The sequence below is a fragment of the Poecilia mexicana genome, unplaced genomic scaffold (assembly GCF_051168715.1).
Source record: "Poecilia mexicana isolate PSO_F unplaced genomic scaffold, ASM5116871v1 scaffold_2, whole genome shotgun sequence".
In the NCBI taxonomy this organism is placed as follows: Eukaryota; Metazoa; Chordata; class Actinopteri; order Cyprinodontiformes; family Poeciliidae; genus Poecilia; species Poecilia mexicana.
Window position 1 is genome coordinate 4,594,274 of NW_028263371.1, and position 20,951 is coordinate 4,615,224.

Consider the following 20,951-nt stretch of genomic DNA (forward strand, 5'->3'; position numbering starts at 1 on the left):
TTGCAAAAATAAATTTTCTTAATGGAAACACGCCAATTTCGAAAAATTTATTGTTTTTCAGTGAGGAGAGTTTGCTCTGGGATCGCGTAGTTTTCTTTTTTTTTTTTTTGCCATATTGAAATTCGCTAAACTGCAAACAAAACCCTTTATTTTGCGTCACATGAGTTACTTACAAACAGCTAGCGAAAACCACGAAGTAGATGACAGGAAATAGTCTTCTTCATGATTTGTAGTTTGCTTTTTGTTCTTTTTTTTTCGGACAATGTGCAGCTGTCTCCACCGCGGCTCTCACAGCATCACACAATTCATAAAAAGTTGTCATTCCAACGTGTTGAATCCGTAACTCTTCTGTAAAAAAAGACTGCAATTTATTTCATCGTGTGATTTTAATTTCATTTCTTATTGAACGTAAACACCGCAACTGCGAAATTGTGATTTTTTTTTCTAGAGAGGAGGGAGGAGCAGTCAAACAGAAAATTAGTTCTGATCCAACGGTAAAGGATTGTGTGAGGCTTTTCTTGCGTATTCAGGCGTTTTGTTTTTCTAGTCACACCCTTTAATCTCCTCAAACTCTTCATGATAGTACCGTCAAATACACCCAGTGGATTCTAGTTAAGCTACATTCAGTTTAAAAGCGGAACAGCTAGACACTGCAGCCTTCATCATGGAGCAGGTGAGAAACTATTTATTTATTTATTTTTAAAATGTTTAACTGCTTAAGCCGTAACTCATAGTGATAGTCATGAAATGTTTTACCTAGTAAAGCACAGATTCAGTTTTCATGAATGCATGGTAGTGAATTCATAATTAATTCTAGCAGATGGATTAGATTCGGTTTTAAGTTTTAGGTTTTTTTAAGTTTAGGTTTTAAGTTTTTTAAGTTCCGTTTTAAGTTTTAGGGAAACTAAAATGCAGATCTTATTAGTTATTTTTCATTTCCATACTACATCAGAAACCTTTTGGTTCAAAAATATTATTTTGCTTTAAAACTATACTTTTGGAGGGTTCTTGAACTTCTTGCACAAATCAGTGCGTGGTGTTAAAATGTCATTACAACACCGAATCGTCCAATACTTTGCACTGAACAGAAAAAATGTTCACAAAATTCAATTTAACAAAAATTGTGATGTTCAAAGCAATACTTTCTTCTCTGAGGTCAAGAAGACTTTTAATGTGATTTTGTCACCACTCCATTTTTAATATATTGCATGAAGTACTTATGATTAGCTGTTAAAATATACAAACTCAGTTAATAAAATAATTAAGAGCCACCATCTGAACTTTTTAAGACCACCATATTTTCACATCAAGACATTTGTGATATGCTTCTGTGTATGGAAAAAAAACTGATAAAAATGGAGGCAGTGAAATAATTTGTTTATCTTACATAACTTTCTAATCTTTCTTGCATAGCTTTTAGTAAAACTAAAAGTGAAAGTATTAAATCTGGATTTACCAGCTAAACAGCAAATCTCATTGCATGAGCCGTACCAGATATTGGTTTCAGATTTGTTTTTAAGACTCACAAAATATGCCAAACAAAGTTGAGAAATTATTTTTCAAACTCTTACATTTGAAAACACGTTTACATACATCTAGTGAGACATGTGCACATTTTATCTGACTGAAGTTAAATCATATTAAAATTCAATTGCTTTAAGTTATTTAGAAGTGATACGTTTTGAAAGATGATTATCCCTGATGTTGACCAAATGTTCTGAATTTGAAGAAAGTTACAAAAGAATACCTATCCTCAAGACTCCATTATTGGAGCACATTTATTTAGGGTTTGATTTCTCTTTCTCAGAATATGCAGTATTACTACATTTTCCTACATGATGATGACTCACAGCGTTACAGTTCTCTGTTACTTCAGTCCCTAAGTTTGTTCATCAAATCTTAGAGTGGATGGGTTGGAATTGCCAAATACCTAATGCAGAAAATACAGACGTTAGTATTCCTCACAAATACAAGGTTAGACACCAACACTAAATATAAAAACCACCTGCACTCACACCTATTTGATTTAACCACATCCACATGTATTCTGCTGCTAAATCAGTTTCAAAAATTTGTAGAACAGTTTTGAGACAGAAACAAAAAAGTAATGGTAGATACCTTTATTTTCAGCATGTTAAGATTATTGTAATTGTATTTTTATTGAACTCTCACTAATTAAAAAAACAAACAAAACATAAGACTGCCCTGTAGACAGATGGTCTGATAGACTTGGTTCAGTTGGGGACTAAAATTGCAGTGTGGTTGTTTTTCATGCTGCACTGTATCAAACAAACCAAACTCTTTGACAAAACCTGATTACCCTCCTCGCCTGTGGTGGCGCTGCAAGCAAAACCACTGGAAAAAACAACACTGAGTGCAACTTCCTTCTTCAGAAAATGTAAACAGGAATTGAGTGGTGTCAGATTTTAGAGGTTGTAGGATTTCTCTTTTATTTTTGGCAAAAGACCACAAGCCATTTTTCCCTCTAGCTTGATTTGCAGTTTGTTTTGCTTTTATTTACCCAGAAAGCTTTGCGCCGTAGTTCACTTCCTGTTTTTGGAGTGGTCTCCAGGTCTGCTTGCTGTTCACATTTCAAACCCAGAGTTCACTTCAACAGAACTGAGACTTAGGTTTTTAGGCGGACCAGAGTTGGATTGTGGATTCCAGGCTTTCTTGACAAACGATTTAGAGTTCAGTTAAAGTGGACTAAATAGAGCTGGTGTGAGATATGTAGAAACTGTGGTCTCATTTAAATCATGAATTTTGATTACAGTAACGTACCAAGGATACGGGGCAGTAGATTATTTTATCTGATGTGTCATTTATTTGTTCTTCAAACTTGAATGTTTCCTTTAAGGACTTCTTTAAAAAATTTTCTTAACTTCATTGTATTTTCCTTTTCCATTTATTCCCCCCCCCCCCCCCCCCCGTAAATCACTTCATTTTATGGCTGGGACTGTACAAATAAACTTGGCTTGCCCACGTCTTACCATTTGCAATCTCCTGATCCTCTTCAGAGGAAGATACACATTCAAACACGAGCCGTTGATGATGAGTGGCTGAGATGTGACCCTCCTCCGTCTGAGGTTTGAAAGAGAAGAAATCTTTAAGTTCATACTTCTATGCAGTCGTGTGGGTCATTACTAAAAATCTGTGGGATAAAATTCTTTAACCGTCAAGGTGACGTTCGTTTTTGTGTCGTCAACACAGACCGGTTCTGGGGACTCCACTCCTCCACCGGTGATCTCACAGGCGAATGTCGGGAAACAATACTCTGAGCAAGAGCAAACCATGAACGTCAAAGAGCTAGTCAAGGTACATGTTTGCATTTTTGTTTTTATTTTTATTGACTCAACAACTATGTGGAATTAATAGGTTTTAGAAAAGCTACCATAGCACATAGTCTTTCAAAGTACATACAGAGATACGTGAGCATACGTGTGCTGAAAAAGTTTAGAAGCTTTGTGAGAAGTTTTGTTGTGAGAATACAAAAACCATAATGGCAAGAACTGACCCAACTGTAAAACTAGACTGTTGCTTTTTTGCAAGACTTTTAACAACTGTTACCAACAACGTCCTCCGTTCCCGACCAAGCCACCGAGTGAACAGGCCACACGGAAAATTATAAAACACGTGAGTATTTTCAACAAACACAGTCCTTCAGTGTTTCAGTAGATCCTCCAAATGGAGCATTGATGTTTCGCTGTAACCCTGTCTGTAGGATGTCTCATCTGTTTCCTTCAAGCCAATGACACGTGAGTAGAGCTGGTGTGAACCGATTATTTAACCGATTATTTAAAATAAACCTTCTGTAATCTGCTCAAAGTTCACTTAATAGAAAAAATTTTATGTGAGTCCAGCATGAAATGTATCAACAGCTACATTGTTCTTTTGGTTTAGTAGGGAATCATACTACTGGATCAAAAGGGGATCACGCTCATTATCAATAAAAATAAGGCAAAATATAAAACTTTCAGGTAATAATTTGCAAATAAGGCAATCTATAGAGGAGATTTAAGCATATCTATTTGTTTCAGTAACTAATGAAATACTCAGCCAATTAAAATTATTAAGAGAAATAAATAAATAAATACACTTAGGTGCAACTTGCTACTAGCTAAAAACAGAAGTTCAGATTGTTGAAGCAGAAAAAGCAGAAGAGGCAAACTTAACCTGAACGCCTTTATTGCTGAACTATTTTTTGTTAATTTGCAGCGTGGGACAAGGTTTTGAAGAATCTCAAACTTAAAGAATTATCCAACAAACAGTAAGTAGACTATTGCATCTCATCTTCTATTATATGTGGAATATTTTTAGAATAAATTATAGAAAATAACAGAGCAGCTGGTAGCGCCGTTGCCTTGTGGCCTAGATTGGAAAGCCTCATATATGGGTTCTCTCTCCTGGTACTCCAACTTCTTCCAGCTTCAACCCAACATGACTGTTAGGTTGACTGGTTGATTGTCCTTGGCTATGAGTGTGTGGATGCATGTTGGTGTGTTTCTGTATTGTTCTGTGATGAATTGATGAACAGAGGAAACCCCAAATACACATCCAGCAACGGATGTGTATTTGATGGAACATAGTATAGGTTCTCATCCAATTGCTGTGTTTTATTTACAACTACTTACAAGTTTTGGTTGTAAAAAAAAAAAAAAAAAACACACCAATTTAGTAGTTTTCAAAACTTATATGTCTGGTGTCATTTTTTTTCAATGGTTCAAATGTTTTAGCTTCCATCTTTCTGAACTGAACATTTTCAAAGTACTCATGTATTCTTGTAATGTTCCAGGGCCATCAATGTTAAAGCTGGGCATCTGTACAAAGCAATCCAGAGTTACATCCAACTAATGTCTACACATGATGGGAACCTTGAAGAGCTCATCTTGGAGCTACGTAGCATCGCTGACAATTTGGACAAGGTAATGTCACACGTTACAATCCTATGAAAAGAAGACGTAAATGTTCAAGAAGATGTCTCTCTCTCTCGTTGTAGTGAAAGTCTGTTGACTTTTGGCTGAGCTGAGTTCACTGTATCACGTGAGAACAATTATACTTTCAGGTTTCAAGGGGAACAAAGATCGCTGGCATCACCGGAGGAGCATCAACAGCAGCAGGAGGAGTGGCAGCTGCCGCTGGGGTGATCCTGGCCCCTTTCACAGCGGGAGCCTCACTGGCCCTGACCGTTGTTGGGGCCGGAGTGGCTGCAGCCGGCGGTGTCACCGGGGCGTCAGCAGCCATCGCAAACAAGGTAATCTTGTTTGCGATGGCTGAGTAAGCCTTGAGTAAGCCTGTTTATTCAGGCTTACTCAAGACTTATTCAGGACTTTGTTTATGGTTTCATTTAAGTCCCACAGTGTTAGAAAATCCTGCAGTTGCATTGTGATTAGTAAATTATTTAATAGTTTCAGCTAATTCACATTTTCTCAAACCTTTTCCTTAATCTCAATGTTCCAATTATTTTCTGTGGCCATTAGCTTCTTTTCCATTACTGTTGTTGAACATGCTCCACTAGAATGACTTTTAACTGCAGCAGTGTTGCTACTTGATAAAGTGAAGTGAATAGGAGGAGGTTTACCAGATATAAATAATTATTTTTAGTGCAACAAACCCAATTTCTGAACTTCTAACATCTGTTTTTTCAGGCTAATCTAAATCAAGACAAAAAGAAAATTGAGAGAACCCTACAGGAGTTCAAAAAGGCTTATGAAGAAATCCTAACATGCCTGAAGTTCATTAACGAGGGCATGGATGTGCTGAAGTGCCATGGTGTGTCTGTTCTCAAAGTCATGGTGGACAAAAACGAGATGGTTTCAAAGGAGGCAGCGTCTGCTGTGCAGCTGACTATTGGGAAAGCGAGTGCCATAGATTCAGAGAAGAGTAACAACGCTTCCGGCCTGCTGGATGGCTTCGCACTCTGCATGGATATCTACTTCAACAAAGATGGACAGACGGTGAAGAAAAAGCTCGCGTCGCAGCTCGCCATGCAGCTCCGCACACTAGTGAAAGACCTTGATTCTGGTCTGAAAGAGCTTCATAAGATAAAGGACGTGTTCAAGAACATTTAAAATATAAATCATGTACCTTTCAGAAATTGCGGTTTCTGAAAGGTAGAAGATAGAAAAAGGTTATGGTTCAACTTGTTTTTTTTCTAGGTTCATGCAATATTTTAAAATGCTTAATTAGCCTGGTGGTTATAAACACTAGAAAATAAGCTTGTATTTACTTTTCCTTGATCTATTGGCCTCTTTGATATTTCATGTTATTTTTACTCTTGATCTTTTTAATAAAGTTCTGTAGTCAAGGAGGAAACATTACTGTGTTGTGAGTGTTGCTTATTTGGTGTCTGTGTTAAGGCTGGTTTTGTTGTCTATCACACTAAATGTAAGTTAAAGGCACACTTTAACCTCCAGTTTTCAGCTCTGCCGACAACGACGACTTCTTTATTCTTTTCTATGATGGCGGATGGCAAGCAACTTCAAGGTGAATACCGCCATCTACTGTACATGAGTGTGAAGCAGCATTAACTCGCATCAATTGCATTCTATTTTTAAATTTTGTATCATGAAGCTTCGGGTCTGAAGACGGTGAGGTTGGGTTTTTGTTTGAAGAAACTAGGAAACCGCACACAAACAGAAAACCACTCAACTTTATAATAATAATAGAAAAACAAAAACAAAAAGAGGCACTGAAACAAACAAAAACAGAAGGGAATGAAAACAGGAAGGCAAACACAGATCAGCAAAGGTCATAAGGAATGAAACTACAAATAAGAAGTCAGAAGAAAGACTACTAATTTAATTCCAAAAACGTAACTACACAACAAAATAAACACAAAATCCAACATGTGACTGAAGTGAATGGAAAGAGAAACATGTTCACTTTATCTCTATAAAAATAATTTTACTTCAACTGGATTAGTATATATATATATATATATATATATATATATATATATATATATATATATATATATATATATATATATATATATATATATATATATAAACTAATCCTTGCGAGAACGAGACAATAAAGAATATGAAATGTTATATATATAAAAAAAAGAAATTCCCTTCTCACCCTCCGCGGGTGGTCTCTTTCATCCTCTGAGCTCAGGTCCTCTACCAGAGGCCTGGGAGCTTGAGGGTTCTGCGCAGCATCTTGGCTGTGCATAGAACTGCACATTTCTGGACTGAGATGTCTGATGTTGTTCCTGGGATCTGTTTGAGCCACTGCTCCAGTTTGGGGGTGACTGCCCCGAGGGCCCCTATGACCACAGGCACCACTGTGGTCTTCACCTTCCAGGCCTTCTCCAGTTCCTCTCTGAGGCCCTGGTATTTCTCCAGTTTCTCATGCTCCTTTTTCCTGATGTTGTGGTCACTTGGTATTGCTACATCCACCACAACGGCTTTCCTCTGTTCTTTATCCACCACCACAATGTCCGGTTGGTTCGCCATTACCATCTTGTCTGTCTGGATCTGGAAGTCCCACAGGATCTTAGCTCGGTCATTCTCCACCACCTTTGGGGGTGTTCCCCACTTTGACCTCGGGGCTTCCAGTCCATATTCTGCACAGATGTTCCTGTACACTATGCCCGCCACTTGGTTATGTCGTTCCATGTACGCTTTCCCTGCCAGCATCTTGCACCCTGCTGTTATGTGCTGGACTGTCTCAGGGGCCTCCTTGCACTGGTGTGGTAGATCTGAGCCTCTATTGCTCTGGTGTTTAGGGCCTGTTCCTGGGCGGCCAGGATGAGGGCCTCTGTGCTGTCCTTGAGTCCAGCTTTCTCCAGCCATTGGTAGGATTTCCTGATATCAGCCACTTCAGTTATTTGTCGGTGGTACATCCCATGTAGGGGCTTGTCTTCCCATGATGGTTCCTCCAGCACCTCGTCCTCTGTTCCCCATTGTATATATATATATATATATATATATATATATATATATATATATATATATATATATATATATATATATATATATATATATATATTAGATTATTGTTAAAACGTCATAGAAATGCATACAAATAATTTTGTCATTATGTAAAAATGCATAAAGAAATTCAAGTGTTCCCCATTAAGGTATTTTCTGTTTAGCAACAATATAGGTTTAAGGCACGATGTTTGTGTCAGCTGAAAACCAAGGATGAGTGCCTTCAAACTGTTTCTTGATTTACTGTTTACATCCTACACGACCTACAGTTGACATAGTTCTGTTTTGAAACTCTGCCAGATGTCGATGACGTTCACAGGGAGGCGTTTGTTTAAAACTACACCATTATCCTGGTGAGCGGAGCTACCCATAAATTTGGTTAATATTCTCCAACAGAACCCCCTCGTGCTGTCGCTTTATTTAAAACAAACGCCTCTGACGAATAGCAATCGCGGAAGAATACAGGAGGAGGTGCTTCAACCCTCTTATAGCTTGGTGCGGCCGTCTCCGCCTGTTCTTCGGTTTTGTAGCTGTACATTGAATGGGATAGTCGTCAGAAGCTCTAAAGCTCAAAAATGGCAGTGTAAAGGCGTGCGGCAGCAACTTTTGCAGCGGCAAAAACTCGGCAGTGCAGCGGCTAAGTGCACTGGCTATTTCTTGCAAAATGGCGTAAGTATTTTTGATTCATTATGTCACATTGTGAGGCTTTTAGAATAGGCAGTTTTATGTCTCCCATTGTTGTCTTTGCTACGTGGCCTCGCGTTTTGAAGTTTTATCGATGACACGAAATATTTTAAATTATAAGAATTTAGTGGTTTGGTGTCAAATTTCAGCGTTCCGGCTGCGGCTGACCAGCCGGCGGCAGTTTATGATGACTATTTAACCAAACGTAGGGCGCATGTCGCCTAACTTAAATGGAAGTTCATAAAATAGTTTTTATCATTTAAAGAAGCGTTATAACTGCTGTAATACACCTGCATATTTAAACAGTTGTCGTGTTTGTATACATTAGACACTGTCAACGTGGCGTGGCCAAAATGGCGCGGGCCTTTTTTTCATCCTGGTTCGACCGCCATGCACAGATGGCATGGTTGTGAAAATGGCGGTCATCCTCCCACATCTTAGCTGTGACTCATTCAAGAGGGCGGAGCCTGTCGCCCAATGCATGACCAAATTAGGAAACGTTTTTCCCCGGTGGAGGGCGGGGCGTTTCTCATCAAACACGCATTGATGGGCGTAATTAGCTGGAACTGGCCTCCACCCCAACTGCAGAGATGTAGCCAAAATGTTACTACATTCCGAGAATTTGTATCGTTAGAAGAGCTTAGTAGCTTCATTCAAGGAAGTGAAAATGTTGAATTGGTTTCAGCGCTGACACTGGCCAAACCTGAATTGTTGCAAATCATGTAGCACTATGCTTCATAGTTAATTTCCTTCAATTTGTGTTCCACCTGTTTCTTGGCCAAAACAAATTCCCTCTTGTAGATTTCAATACAAATATTCTATGTAAACAATTTTCCATTTATTTTCATGAATGTCATTTTTGGCACAAGTACTTACTACAATAAATATTCGCAAAATTTCTGACATCAGACCATGTATATGCTAGTTTATTTTTTTTATCCCAAAGAATAAACAATATGTTTTTCTATATACACACAAGAATCGGGATTGGGTATTGTGCAATTTTGGGAATGTCAAAGATTTAATCTGATTTATTTTGTTGTGCTATTAATTGATTTACAGCACATGAATTATTCTCACCTCAATAAAATATGAGGTCTATGCGTGTAATATAATAACGAGCCCTTTAGAAGTTTTTACTTTAACTCTAAAGAAAAGTGTATGTCAAAACGTTAGTCTGCCTCTGTGCAATAAAGGGTTGATCATTGAACTTGTTTGTCTTGTAAAATGTCCCATACTAAATTCATCAAGTAAAAGCTAGTAACAATATTGATATAAACAAAAATTACATTTAGAATGGGAGCCGGTGTCCCGACTGGCATATGGAAGAGTTGTATGCCATTAAGATCATGTGATTGTTGTTGTTTTTAATTGAAATCAATAAGTTTTTAATTGTAGGAATATATTTTACATTTCTATTAACCATGACCCAATGCTTTTCCCCCCAGGTCTCTCTCAGCAACCACCCTCAGCTTTGCTGCCCTCGACAGCAGTACCGAACCCCTCGACTTGCTGACGTCAGAATCCCGTTTGTTTCCCCAAACCCTTTTGAGACCATTACCGACCAGCAGCAGCAGCAGCAGCCATGACGCTCTCCCAGCTAGCCTTGGAGGACATGGAGGACCTGTACTTAGGTCCGTGTTTGGGTGCCAGATGTCGCTGACGCTTTATTTCCAATACAGAATATTGAGTATAGGCTATTGACTCAGAGGTTTTGCAAAATCATTCATCTTGCATCTCACTTTGGAATCTTTGCAGGGAGAAGTTTGTGTTTTTTATATATATAATTAGAGGTTAATCATTGGTAGATTTGAGTCTCATGGTAACTGCTTGTCCACAGGGTCCTCGTTTTTGATGGCTGACCCCATGGGGCCCCTTCTGGACCAAGATGAAGAAGAAGCTTTTTCTCCTTCCTCCTCTTTCGAGGTGAAGGCGCCTGCTTCGCCCTCCCTCTCTTTCTCTTCTTCCTACGCATCCTCCACTTCTCCTTATCAGACGATGTCATTCTCCCCATTCTCCTCCGCTTCCCCTCCTCCATCCCCTCCCCTCTCTCATCCCATCAAGCCTGAAGCCGAGCTGCTGTCCCTGCTGGGAGCCAGCGATCTTCTCAGTGGCCATGGAGCAGGTGACAGCAGAGGTAAATGGTTGCTTAAAAAATGTCTGAAATGCTTTTTTCATTGAAGCTTTACCAAATCTAACAATCTTTTTGTCAACAGATGACGATTTGGGCGACATGGAGTGGATGTCAGAAAAGATCGACTTGAGCGACTTTGACTTGGAATCTCTAATTGGCTCTTGCTCAACCGAGTCGCCAAGCTCCCCTGAAGATCTCCTGGCCTCACTTGATTCCCACATGGATCTAGATTCCTTTGACAAAACCGTCTCATCCCTGCACATCAGCCCAGAACCAGACGTCCCCTCACCACTTCCGGAAGTCCCTCCTGTTTCTGAAGACGAGGTGGTTCTAGATCAGGAACGTGTCCTGAAGTCCAAGCCTTCATCCCCACACCCTTCGTCATCCCCCGCCTCTCCGGCCTACACGTTGGAGCTGGGGAGTGAAGTTGATGTCTTGGATGTTGAGAAAATGTCCCCATCTGTCGCCACTGCCATCATCTCAAACCCCAGTGAAATCCTCCAGACCACCAGTCCAATTGTGCTCTCTCTTCCCACCACTCACTTCGTAGTGGTTCTGTCAAACAAAGATGCTCTCCCCAATTTGTCCCCTAGCACCTCTCAGTCAAGCGACTCCGAAAGCGACTCCGGCATAGAGTCGGCTGCCGGGTCTCCCCCACGTCGCCCGTCCCCCCCGAACTCCCCTGTCGCTGGTTCCTCCAGAACCAAACCCTACTGCAAACCAGAGCCTCCCTCCCCCAAAACCCCCAAAATCAAATCAGTGTCTGGTGCACCCAAGGTGGTGGAAAAGAAATTGAAAAAGATGGAGCAGAACAAGACGGCCGCCACTCGCTACCGGCAGAAGAAGAGGGTTGAGCAGGAGCAGCTCAGCTCGGAACTGGAAGACCTGGAGAAGAGAAACGATGAGCTGAAAGAGAAGGCGGAGTCCATCAGCCGAGAGATTCAGTACCTCAAGGACCTGATGGAGGAAGTCCGCAAACACCACCGCGGGAAGACCGCCTCAGTCGCCTAGACACCAGGATATGGCCCAATCTCCACAGTAAAGAGTCGAGGTGTCTTTAGTTTCTGCTTCCATGTTCGCGCGCTTTAGCGAAGTAAACTATTTTGTAGCGTTAGGAAATTAGAGGTTGGTGTGTGAATGTGTTGAAACGGATTCCTGACGGGGAATGTTTGAGTTTGAGAAGAGTATGGAAGTTAATGAGATTAGCTAGGAACGGGGGGCTGTGGGGTAGTTAGGTGAAGCATCTGTACATGCTAGTCTCTCAGCCCCCTGTTTGAACTGTGACTTTACATCACCACCTGTACAAACGGGCAGCTTCTGCGTTTATTTTGTAGACTAGGGATGCACAACGGGAATCAAAAGTAGCTCAGTTGTCAACCAGATCCAAGAGTAGCAAGTGATTTTTCTGCAAAGTATGATCTTCCTTCCACCTTGATGTTGCAGTTCTTTTTAACCTGCTATAATCCCCCAGTTTCATCTTCCTCTTGACAGCTTCCAGTCCAGAAAGGGGCCTAATAATTTTCAAACGGTTGGTCAAATGTCAACAAGAATTTGTGTAAATAGTCTTTTTTTTTTTTCTTTTTTTTTTCTCCCCATCACTTGGTTGTGGATTTGTGACTATTTAATGGTAGATAAATCTTGATATCTGCTGTAGTTTCCTGACTTGATGCACATGGTCGGCTTGTAAAACGCATTGCTTTCGGGTTGTTTCCTAATAAAGATCTACTGATACTAAACATGATGTTCTGCCTCCTTTCAGTATCATTGGCAATACATTTGAGTCAGACACCTCACTTGAGTGTGTTGGTCATAAAACATGATTAGACAGTGTTGATACATTTAAAAATTCAGTGTATGTGTATATATATATATATATATATATATATATATATATACACACATTTTTTTAATGTACAGCAGCAGTTTCAGGAACATTTGATTTTGTTAAGGATTATTTCCTACCTAAAATACTTGACAACATTGAACTTGGAAGATTTATAATGTTTGTACTCTATGAAATCAGTAATTGAGATTTTGCAGCACCTATTTACAGCAGATGTCATATCAAGGCTCTTAATTTATTTTCAGTCATATTTCGGTTGATCGTTGAGATCCCAGCAGAACCAGGCACACTAGCAGCCATCTTCCATGGTCGGCTGGGGATTTGAGAAGACGGCACAGATAAAAGAACCGATACAGGAATATCTGATGATGCATATAAAAAGACTGGTTAAATTTTAGAGTATGTTTGTGTTGCAGCCATTCTGTTATACTCCTGTGGTGTAAAGCATAAATAACAGTGAAGTCTTAAACCAAATGGCTGTTTATTTAATTCTTAATAGTGTCGCATCTGAAAGGAAAGACGCATTGATGGATTGCACCAATGAAAAACTTCCTGTATGTTTTGCCAGCCCCTAACCGCTTAGTGGTGAGTGGTAACATCTAACAGTTAAATTGTGACACCAATATGTTTTGTTTCTACAAACTTCAATCATCCGTTCAACAAAGCGACCCAATCGACTCTAAGAAACACAAAATTGTTCAGGCAAAAATGTACTAAATGCGCTAAAAGGAATTTAAAACTTCCAAATATTTACTCCACATTAAATACATCTTCAAACGTTATCTGAATTGCTGCAAAAATTTACTTTGAAATGCAAAGATTGTAAAATGCAAGATGCACTCGGATTGCAACATACGGGGGAAGGGTCTCATGTTCACACCTTGTGCTAAAAGTACATCTCTGTCGTGAAACGAGAAGCGAAACAGCTGGGAGGAAGCAGATTTAGATGGCAGAACTTGTCATTCTGGAACCAGACTGTCACATTATGGCCCCACAGTATGGGGGACAGGAAACAGACAGTAGGGGATGCGTCAGCACCCGACTGCGACAGGCAGACACGCCAGGTCGCATTTCACCTCTCGACAACAAAACTGTTGATCAAATACGAAACGCAGCTGCAGAAAGCAGTACAACAAACAGCGTTTCAAATGTCTGACATCTCTTATTTTTTCTGGATATGATTACAATATTCCCCTTGTGTTGGAGAATGAAATATTTGCTTTAAATACAGCTCAGTTTGCTGACTTCTCTAAAGCAGCTGTGTAAATTTAGTCTTGGCACTAAACTCCTTTAAGCACACAACTACACCATAAACTTCTCCTCAGTGTGTTTGTCAGCAACAACAACCTTGTCCTCTTCAGAAGACACAAATAAGCACCACAGTCACAAAAAATATCTGATATACATATAATCATTAAAAAAATTAAATGTTAATACATTCAATCAAAAGAAATATTCAACTGATATTTGAAGATTTTTTTTTTCTGGAAAAGAAATCCATGTAATTCTATTTAAAGAACAAAGCTAACCTTGTACTCATTACACAAATTATGTAAACAAAATGTCAATTCTAGCTAAAAGTTAGGACACCCTACCCTGAACGACGTGTGTTACCCACTTTTAGCTGAAATAACCCGACACAGATCTATGCTGACTATGGACAGTCTGCCCTAACACCAGCTCTAGTAACATAAGATATCTTCCTCTGAGGACGAGAGCTAGTTTTGTGTAAAAAGCAAACAAAATGCTCTTTAAATCTCCACCTAATGATGAGTATTTAGTTATTATGAGACAAGCTTTGAAACTGTTTCACTGAGATCGTACAAAGATTTGGAAGTGTCCAGTTGTCCTGCAACCTTCCAGGAAGTGTCGGCATTTAAGATTTTTCAAAGACATTTCCTGCCCTGTTACAGTCAACACGAAGTCTACAAGAAGAAAAGAAATACAGGTTACTCTTGTTCTTGCACATTCCTCTACATAAAAACAATGAAAGCAGTTTCAGCTGGTCATGTGCCTGCACATTTACATTCACGCACGTGTTAATTTTAAAAAAGAAGGGAGATAAAAAAGGTAACCTTGTGCAAATTATGCCGAATTTGCACACCTTGAAACTTAAAATGACCAACATACATTTTCTAAACTGTGGAAATTAAGCATTGACCTAGTAATCTAAATGTTTTTATTTTTGATGCCATTATGATGTGACATTCTGTAGCTGTAAATCATTTTTCTTTATTGGCAATAATGGTTTACTTTGAGAGGAAGAAGGTTGAGGTGTTAAAATTTGTTAACCCAAAAAAGACAGGTTCTTCTAATTGGTCTTCAAGATTCCCATCTGCCCATCTGCTTCAAGATTTTCCTAAAATTAATTGACCAGCACATTTGGCACCAACAACCATGACAATAAAAGTCAAACGAATCCCTTCGCACTTCCTCATTCAGATGCTCAGTCGAAACTCAAGCAAGTTTTTGGCATTTGCACAGCCATAATGGGGGAGCTATTTGTAGCTCGTCTACTGTAGGGCAGTGACACCCTCTGGATTTTAACATGTCTATTTCTGACTGATTTGAAATGCAACTGAGGCAGCTGGATAGCGCTTCATGGCTTCAGCTACAAGTTTAGATAATTTGAGAATGAAATATAGAAAATTCTTCAGGTTTTTTTCATTAAAAGAAATGTAACCCAATCATAACCACTTTTTTTTTTTATTCTGCACATATTTTTAGGGGACAAACTTCAAGAAAACTGTGAACTAAACTGAAACACTGAGTTCCTTTAAATGAAGTCTAAAAACACACCTGTTCAGAGTTGCCTTTGATGACAGTAACTGTGACATTGATCAACATATTAGATGTGTATTGATGATTTTGATAATCACATTTGACAAACTGAAATGTCTATTGCTTGTTTCACAATACACAGTTCCCCCAAATAGACATAAGTGGGGGCTTGTCCGGGATTATGTTGAATATGGCAAAAAAATAATGAGGCATTTTTAATAAGTGATCCTAAGATGATTTATGTGAAATTGCTTTGCATTACGGTCTTCTGTGTCTAAGTGTCTGCTCAAAAGTAAATGAAAATCTTTAGTTTTTTTATAGCTTGGTCAAAAAATATATTATCCTTTGCTGTCTCAGGATTTCATGATATCGCATGAGAACTGTTATTAGTGACTGCATTATATTTTTATGAGGTAAAGCACTTTAAACTGCTTTATTGCTAAAATGTGGTTCGGTCAGTGCATTTGAAAACATAGCCTTTAGTTTTTAAAAAACTTCTACCTTTACTTTGAATTAATATTCTAATAATAAATTCCTTAATCTATGGTTTTTTTATGTTACACAGTTGTAGGGAATATTACATGAAAGGAATGACTTAGACCTCAGAGCTTTCTCTGCCTACAAGTCAGAGGTTTGTTGAGGCTTCGGTTCACACAGTTTACTGTAAATAAAGTTGGTTGTGTTGCTGAGAAAAGCTCACAGTGATTAATATCTGACTACCAAACATGTCCAGTTCCCAAAGACCATTAAAGTAAACCTTGTTAAAGATATGTTTTACCAGAAATAAAGCATTTCAGTAGATAATACAGTTTTAATCATAATGTAATTTTGTATTCTTTATAGCCATAATTCAGATTGCACTGTATGACAATAGCAGCTTTATTTCAGGTAAAGGTTCCCTGTGTGATCTTGTTCTTCCTCCAAACCACATATGTCAGAGTCAAGGCCCGCGGGCCACATCCGGCCCGCGAGAAGGTTTTTTACGGCCCCTGGGATGATCTTGATTTATTATTAGAACCGGCCCGCAGCAAGCCGGCACCCCGTCTGAAAAAAAAATATCTTCCTTATTTGAACTGTAAGTAGTTCTTTAAATGTTCTGTGAGATGATGTACTTACCCATGTATCCATAACAACCGGAACTTTCAATATCCACCAAGTTATTGCCGAAATATACCGTCTATTAAACGAGTGCCCCCCGGATTAATTACACACTCTGCAGCTGCAGCTGCGAAGTTACCGTATTAACCCGATACTTGCTGGAAAGTGCAACGTCTCCCCTTTCAGAAACCGTTGGAATTTTTCCACTTAGCGCTACGTGTGGCGGAATTACGGTACTGCAAATTTAGATGTGTCGACGGCGACACATCTAAATGCCTTGACTCTGACATATGTGGATTAATAGATTTTTGCACTTTATTTTATTGTATTTCAATCCAATTATATTTTAAAAATATTTCAGTTGTGTCTGTTGAAAATTAAAGATTACTGACAGAGCCATAAGAAAATATTGCTTTATTTATCTGATCATATTGGAATATATTTGTTAGGTTTTCAGTAGGTTCAATTAGGTTCACTAGACTATATGCGTCATTTAAAAACATTTCAATGAACATTCGATCAGTCCGGCCCTCGGCTTGTAGCTAAATTTTTTATTTGGCCCTCCGTCCATTTGACTTTGACACCCCTGCTCCAAACAATCAAAAATCACCTAAAAACCAGGATGTGATAAAATCCATAGCAGTTCTGCCTGAAGCAACTGCCTACCATCAAATTAACAGGGTGGTTGGACTTTACAAAGCCGTTTGTAATGAATAAAGTTTTTATTTCTCATCAAAGTTAACATCTTCTCTGTCAGAATCTGTTTTTTCCCTGCAGTCTCAGGGGATCAGTGTTACTGTATCATCTCCTGTGCTCTGCAACAGGAAAAAGTTTTTTTTTTTCCTTCTTAACACCTTTGCCTCATACCAGTAAATGAAACAACCCGAGAAACAGAAACTTGCTAATAGAGGAAAAAGCGAAGTGGCTGTTGATAAGAATTTTCACCTTTAATCAGACAACGTTTGTATTATGCAATTTCCTTAAAATATTTCTTCATTTTGCTCTGTAGCCTACTTCTTCCTTCTGTTTTTAGCTTTACCAGAAATGAACCGGAATTCATCTGCGACCTTTAAGACCAGAAGTCAGTATCATTGCCTTGAACTTGGTCAAAAATGTGTGACTTTAGAGTGGTTTGTAATGCGACGTTCATAGCCAAAAGTTTGTAGAACATAATGCATGTGAATTGTGCATTTTTGTGTACAGACACCAAGAAAATACAATTCTCCTATTCTGGTTGTAATAAAACTACAGCATTCGAAACATTTCAAGAGGTATGAATACAGCAGCCATTGAAACTCCTACATTTTGGCTACATTTTTAGGTTTGGTTGAGTCGCCCTCTCTCCTCCTTAGCCGGGTGAATCAGCCTCGTCTTCGGCTGACATCGTCCACAGAGGAAACCTGAGCGGCTCAGCTCATTACTGCGGTCATGGGCTGCGGGATTAGGAAGACAGATTTACTCCTCCAAAGTGGGACAGCACATTTGATTGAAGTCTTTCTGTGAAGACACTGGCAAATAATCTGAACTTGGTGCTGAGCTGGAAATATGATAATAGAAAGGGCAATATGAAAATAGAAAGACATTTCTGAGTTGCAAAAGTCCACAATTTGGTAAAATTTCACAAATTTTTAGATTAATATCAGAAATTTTCTAGAAAAAGTCTCAAATATCAAACATTTTCCAGTTGTGAAGCTTTAGCACATTTTCATCTTTTCAAACACAGAAGTGTCATAATTATTTTCTAGAAAATTTCTGAGAATAATCTCAGAATTTCAAACGTTTTTCTAACAAAGTTTTGACTTTTCAAGCTGAGACATTTCCTCGTTTTTTTTTTTCTGGAAAATTTCTGAGATTAATCTTAAAGTTCTGGGGATTTTTCTAGCAAATTTTGGACTTTTCAAGCTCAGAAAGGTCCGTGATTTTTCTGGAAAATTTCCACATATCATCTCAAAATTTCTATATGTTTTTTTCTAGCACAATTTATCTTCCAAACTCAGAAATTTTCTTGTATTTTTTTATAGAAGGTTTATGAAAATAATCTCAAAACTTCTACATTTTTTCTAACAGATTTTTTACTTTTTAAACTCAGACATTTCTTTGTCTGGGTTTAATAATAATAATAATAATAATAATAATAATAATAATAAGTTCTAATCAGTTCTTTTTTTGCTTTCTTTTTAGAAAATTTCTGAAATCAATCTCAAACTTTGATTTTTTTTTTTCCATCAAATTTTCAAATTTGGTGGAATGTACTCCACCTTTTTTTAATCTAAAATTACAGGGTGGAGGTGAGTCTATTATCTAGTCAGGCCTTTGTTACAATAGAACAGGAAAGGTTAGGTTTCTTGTACGACCAATCAAAACAGTGAATATGTGGGTAGTTGTGTGTCATCATGACTCACTGAGTCATTCTGTTAGTAGTGTTTTGACATTCTGACAGAATGTTTATGTGAAGGACATAAACAGAAAATACGGTAAGTGATTGACGTAAATGTTTATTCCTAGAAGTGGACTTTTATATATATATATATATATATATATATATATATATATATATATATATATATATATATATATATATATATATATATATGAAGTTGAGAACATTTGAAGCCTTTGAAGCTCATGGTTTTTCTAGCTCCAGCGCGCCCCCTTGTGTCACTTCTTTTGTCTGCAAGCTACATCTTCCACAGAACTTGTATGGAAAGAGGACAAAGACTTAAAAAATGTCAAAAATCATCAAATACTTTCTGTCGCGTTTTCACATTTGGCAGTCTAACCTAGTTCTAAAGCACACAGCAGAAATGTTCATCCATCCACTGACTTTCCCTGATCAGAGATTTGGTCACTACCTTCACTGCTTTCTGTCTTATACACAGATAGTTAAATAAAATCACTCACTGAATCAAAATCTTACCTAGCAATGCTCTTCTTTCTCTGTCTCTCTCTCCTTCATGGCCCTTTGCTCTCATCTTCAGTTGCTTGGTGTGATGACAGTTTTCTTCCCCTCCTGAATGCGTCAAAAACTAAAGAAATAATTATTGATTTAAGGCAGAACCATAGCAAGCCAAAATCCAGCATCACATATTGTAAAGAAGTAGAAATTGATTGAGACAAAATCTTTTCAGACTTCTGTTGTTTTCTCTTACTTGCTGGGAAAGCAACCTTTCTGTAGCAGTCTGAACCACATAAGTAAACTATGCTCAATAATAACAATAATAATAAAAAAAATCTAAATTTCTTATTTTATCTGTGATTCAGCTTAAACAAAATATGTAGTACTGCACACATACAGTGAATGGGTGGATGTTATTTATACAGTGTTTTTGTCTGTTTGTCCCTTCCCACACTTGGCTCTAAGCTAACTGCATAGACATTAAATTATTATACTTTTACTACAAATAGCAGTAGGAAGTAAAGTTGTCTGGAGCTTTAATAAATAATAAAAAATAGTAAAACGAACAAATTAGTTTCAAGTATATTGTTCCATGTTTGTAAAGATGACTGGAATCAATAAAGGTTTCCAAACGAAAAAAAAGGGAGAGATAAATATGCGTCATACGAGTCGTGTCAATTCAATTCAAAAATATATATAAAAAATATGTGTCGCTATACATCTTGTTACATGTATAAGGTTTGCAGCAAAGACGTGAAAATCACTGCAGTATTCAGCGAGTTATTTACGCTGAGTCGAGTGGGAGACCTTTCCAAGATGGCGGCCTCCCGCAAGTACATGCGGCGTCTACTCAAACACGTCTATGTTCAGATCTATCAGCAGACCAGAACGGTTTTTTCCAGCTGTATGGCAGGCCATTGTATCATAAAATCGGTTTCCTCTGACTTTGTAGATATCGAATCCAAATTGTCAGAAAATGCCAAAGTAGAGAGAGTTCAGCGGTCTGAAATATTCGGAAATCGCAAAAATTAACGGACTTTAAGATTGCTTCAGAAATCTCCAAATAATTTTCTACTTATTTCAACAAACACAATGTATTTAAAAACGGCTCTGGAAAGCTAAAAGTGCTGCTGTCATCTCTTTCCCAAGCTGAAAATGGTGCCTTGTAAAAAAATCGTTTTTTCATTAAAAAAATTAAATAAATAAAGAAAGTTTATTGTTTCATTGAAATTTCAATGAGATTTTGACTGGATGGCTATGCAAATTCAAACTATCAGTATGTCTCTCTGACTATTCAGAATGTTAATGCAGGATATCTGAAATAAAAAAAACATAATTGAAGATGTCTGTAATTGATTTTAAAATAAATTTTGACTAGTCAAAATTGCAGGTCTACATATCTTTAATTTACTTTTGTCTAGTTGCTATTTGCTTCCAAGCTGTCTGCAATATTAGTCAAATCCATAATCTCTTATATAAAACCTTTAAGATATCTTGAGTTATGGAGTCATTCAATACATTCTTACTTAGAATCATAACTAGTACAAAATAAAAGTGAGATATCTTTTATTTACTTTA

General features: G+C 38.0%; 2 protein-coding genes and 1 long non-coding RNA gene across 4 annotated transcripts; 2 read left to right on the forward strand and 1 right to left on the reverse strand.

The window, feature by feature from the left end:
- Positions 1-103: 103 nt before the first annotated feature.
- Positions 104-6,317, forward strand: LOC106919786 (uncharacterized). Of its 2 annotated transcripts, none has more exons than XM_014990371.2 (9): positions 104-673; positions 3,024-3,086; positions 3,211-3,315; positions 3,550-3,633; positions 3,722-3,755; positions 4,216-4,267; positions 4,793-4,922; positions 5,063-5,251; positions 5,646-6,317. In XM_014990371.2, exons 1-9 carry the CDS (start codon positions 665-667, stop codon positions 6,066-6,068), a joined length of 1,089 nt encoding a protein of 362 aa, XP_014845857.2. In that variant the 5' UTR covers positions 104-664; the 3' UTR covers positions 6,069-6,317. The 2 variants fall into 2 exon arrangements, with proteins under 2 accessions (XP_014845857.2, XP_014845855.2); XM_014990369.2 differs by having other exon boundaries at positions 107-673; positions 3,018-3,086.
- A 2,122-nt stretch (positions 6,318-8,439) lies between these two features.
- atf4a (activating transcription factor 4a) lies at positions 8,440-12,491 on the forward strand. The gene is made up of 4 exons (XM_014990367.2): positions 8,440-8,606; positions 10,070-10,255; positions 10,462-10,758; positions 10,838-12,491. The coding sequence occupies exons 2-4, from the start codon at positions 10,207-10,209 to the stop codon at positions 11,764-11,766; spliced, it is 1,275 nt and encodes a 424-aa protein (XP_014845853.2). The 5' UTR covers positions 8,440-8,606; positions 10,070-10,206; the 3' UTR covers positions 11,767-12,491.
- Positions 12,492-16,185: 3,694 nt separating this feature from the next.
- On the reverse strand, positions 16,186-17,054 carry LOC148160338 (uncharacterized). The gene is made up of 2 exons (XR_015762365.1): positions 16,496-17,054; positions 16,186-16,423 (listed from the first exon to the last, which is right to left on the reverse strand). It is a non-coding gene; the product is annotated as an uncharacterized LOC148160338 (long non-coding RNA).
- Between the last annotated feature and the right edge of the window lie 3,897 nt (positions 17,055-20,951).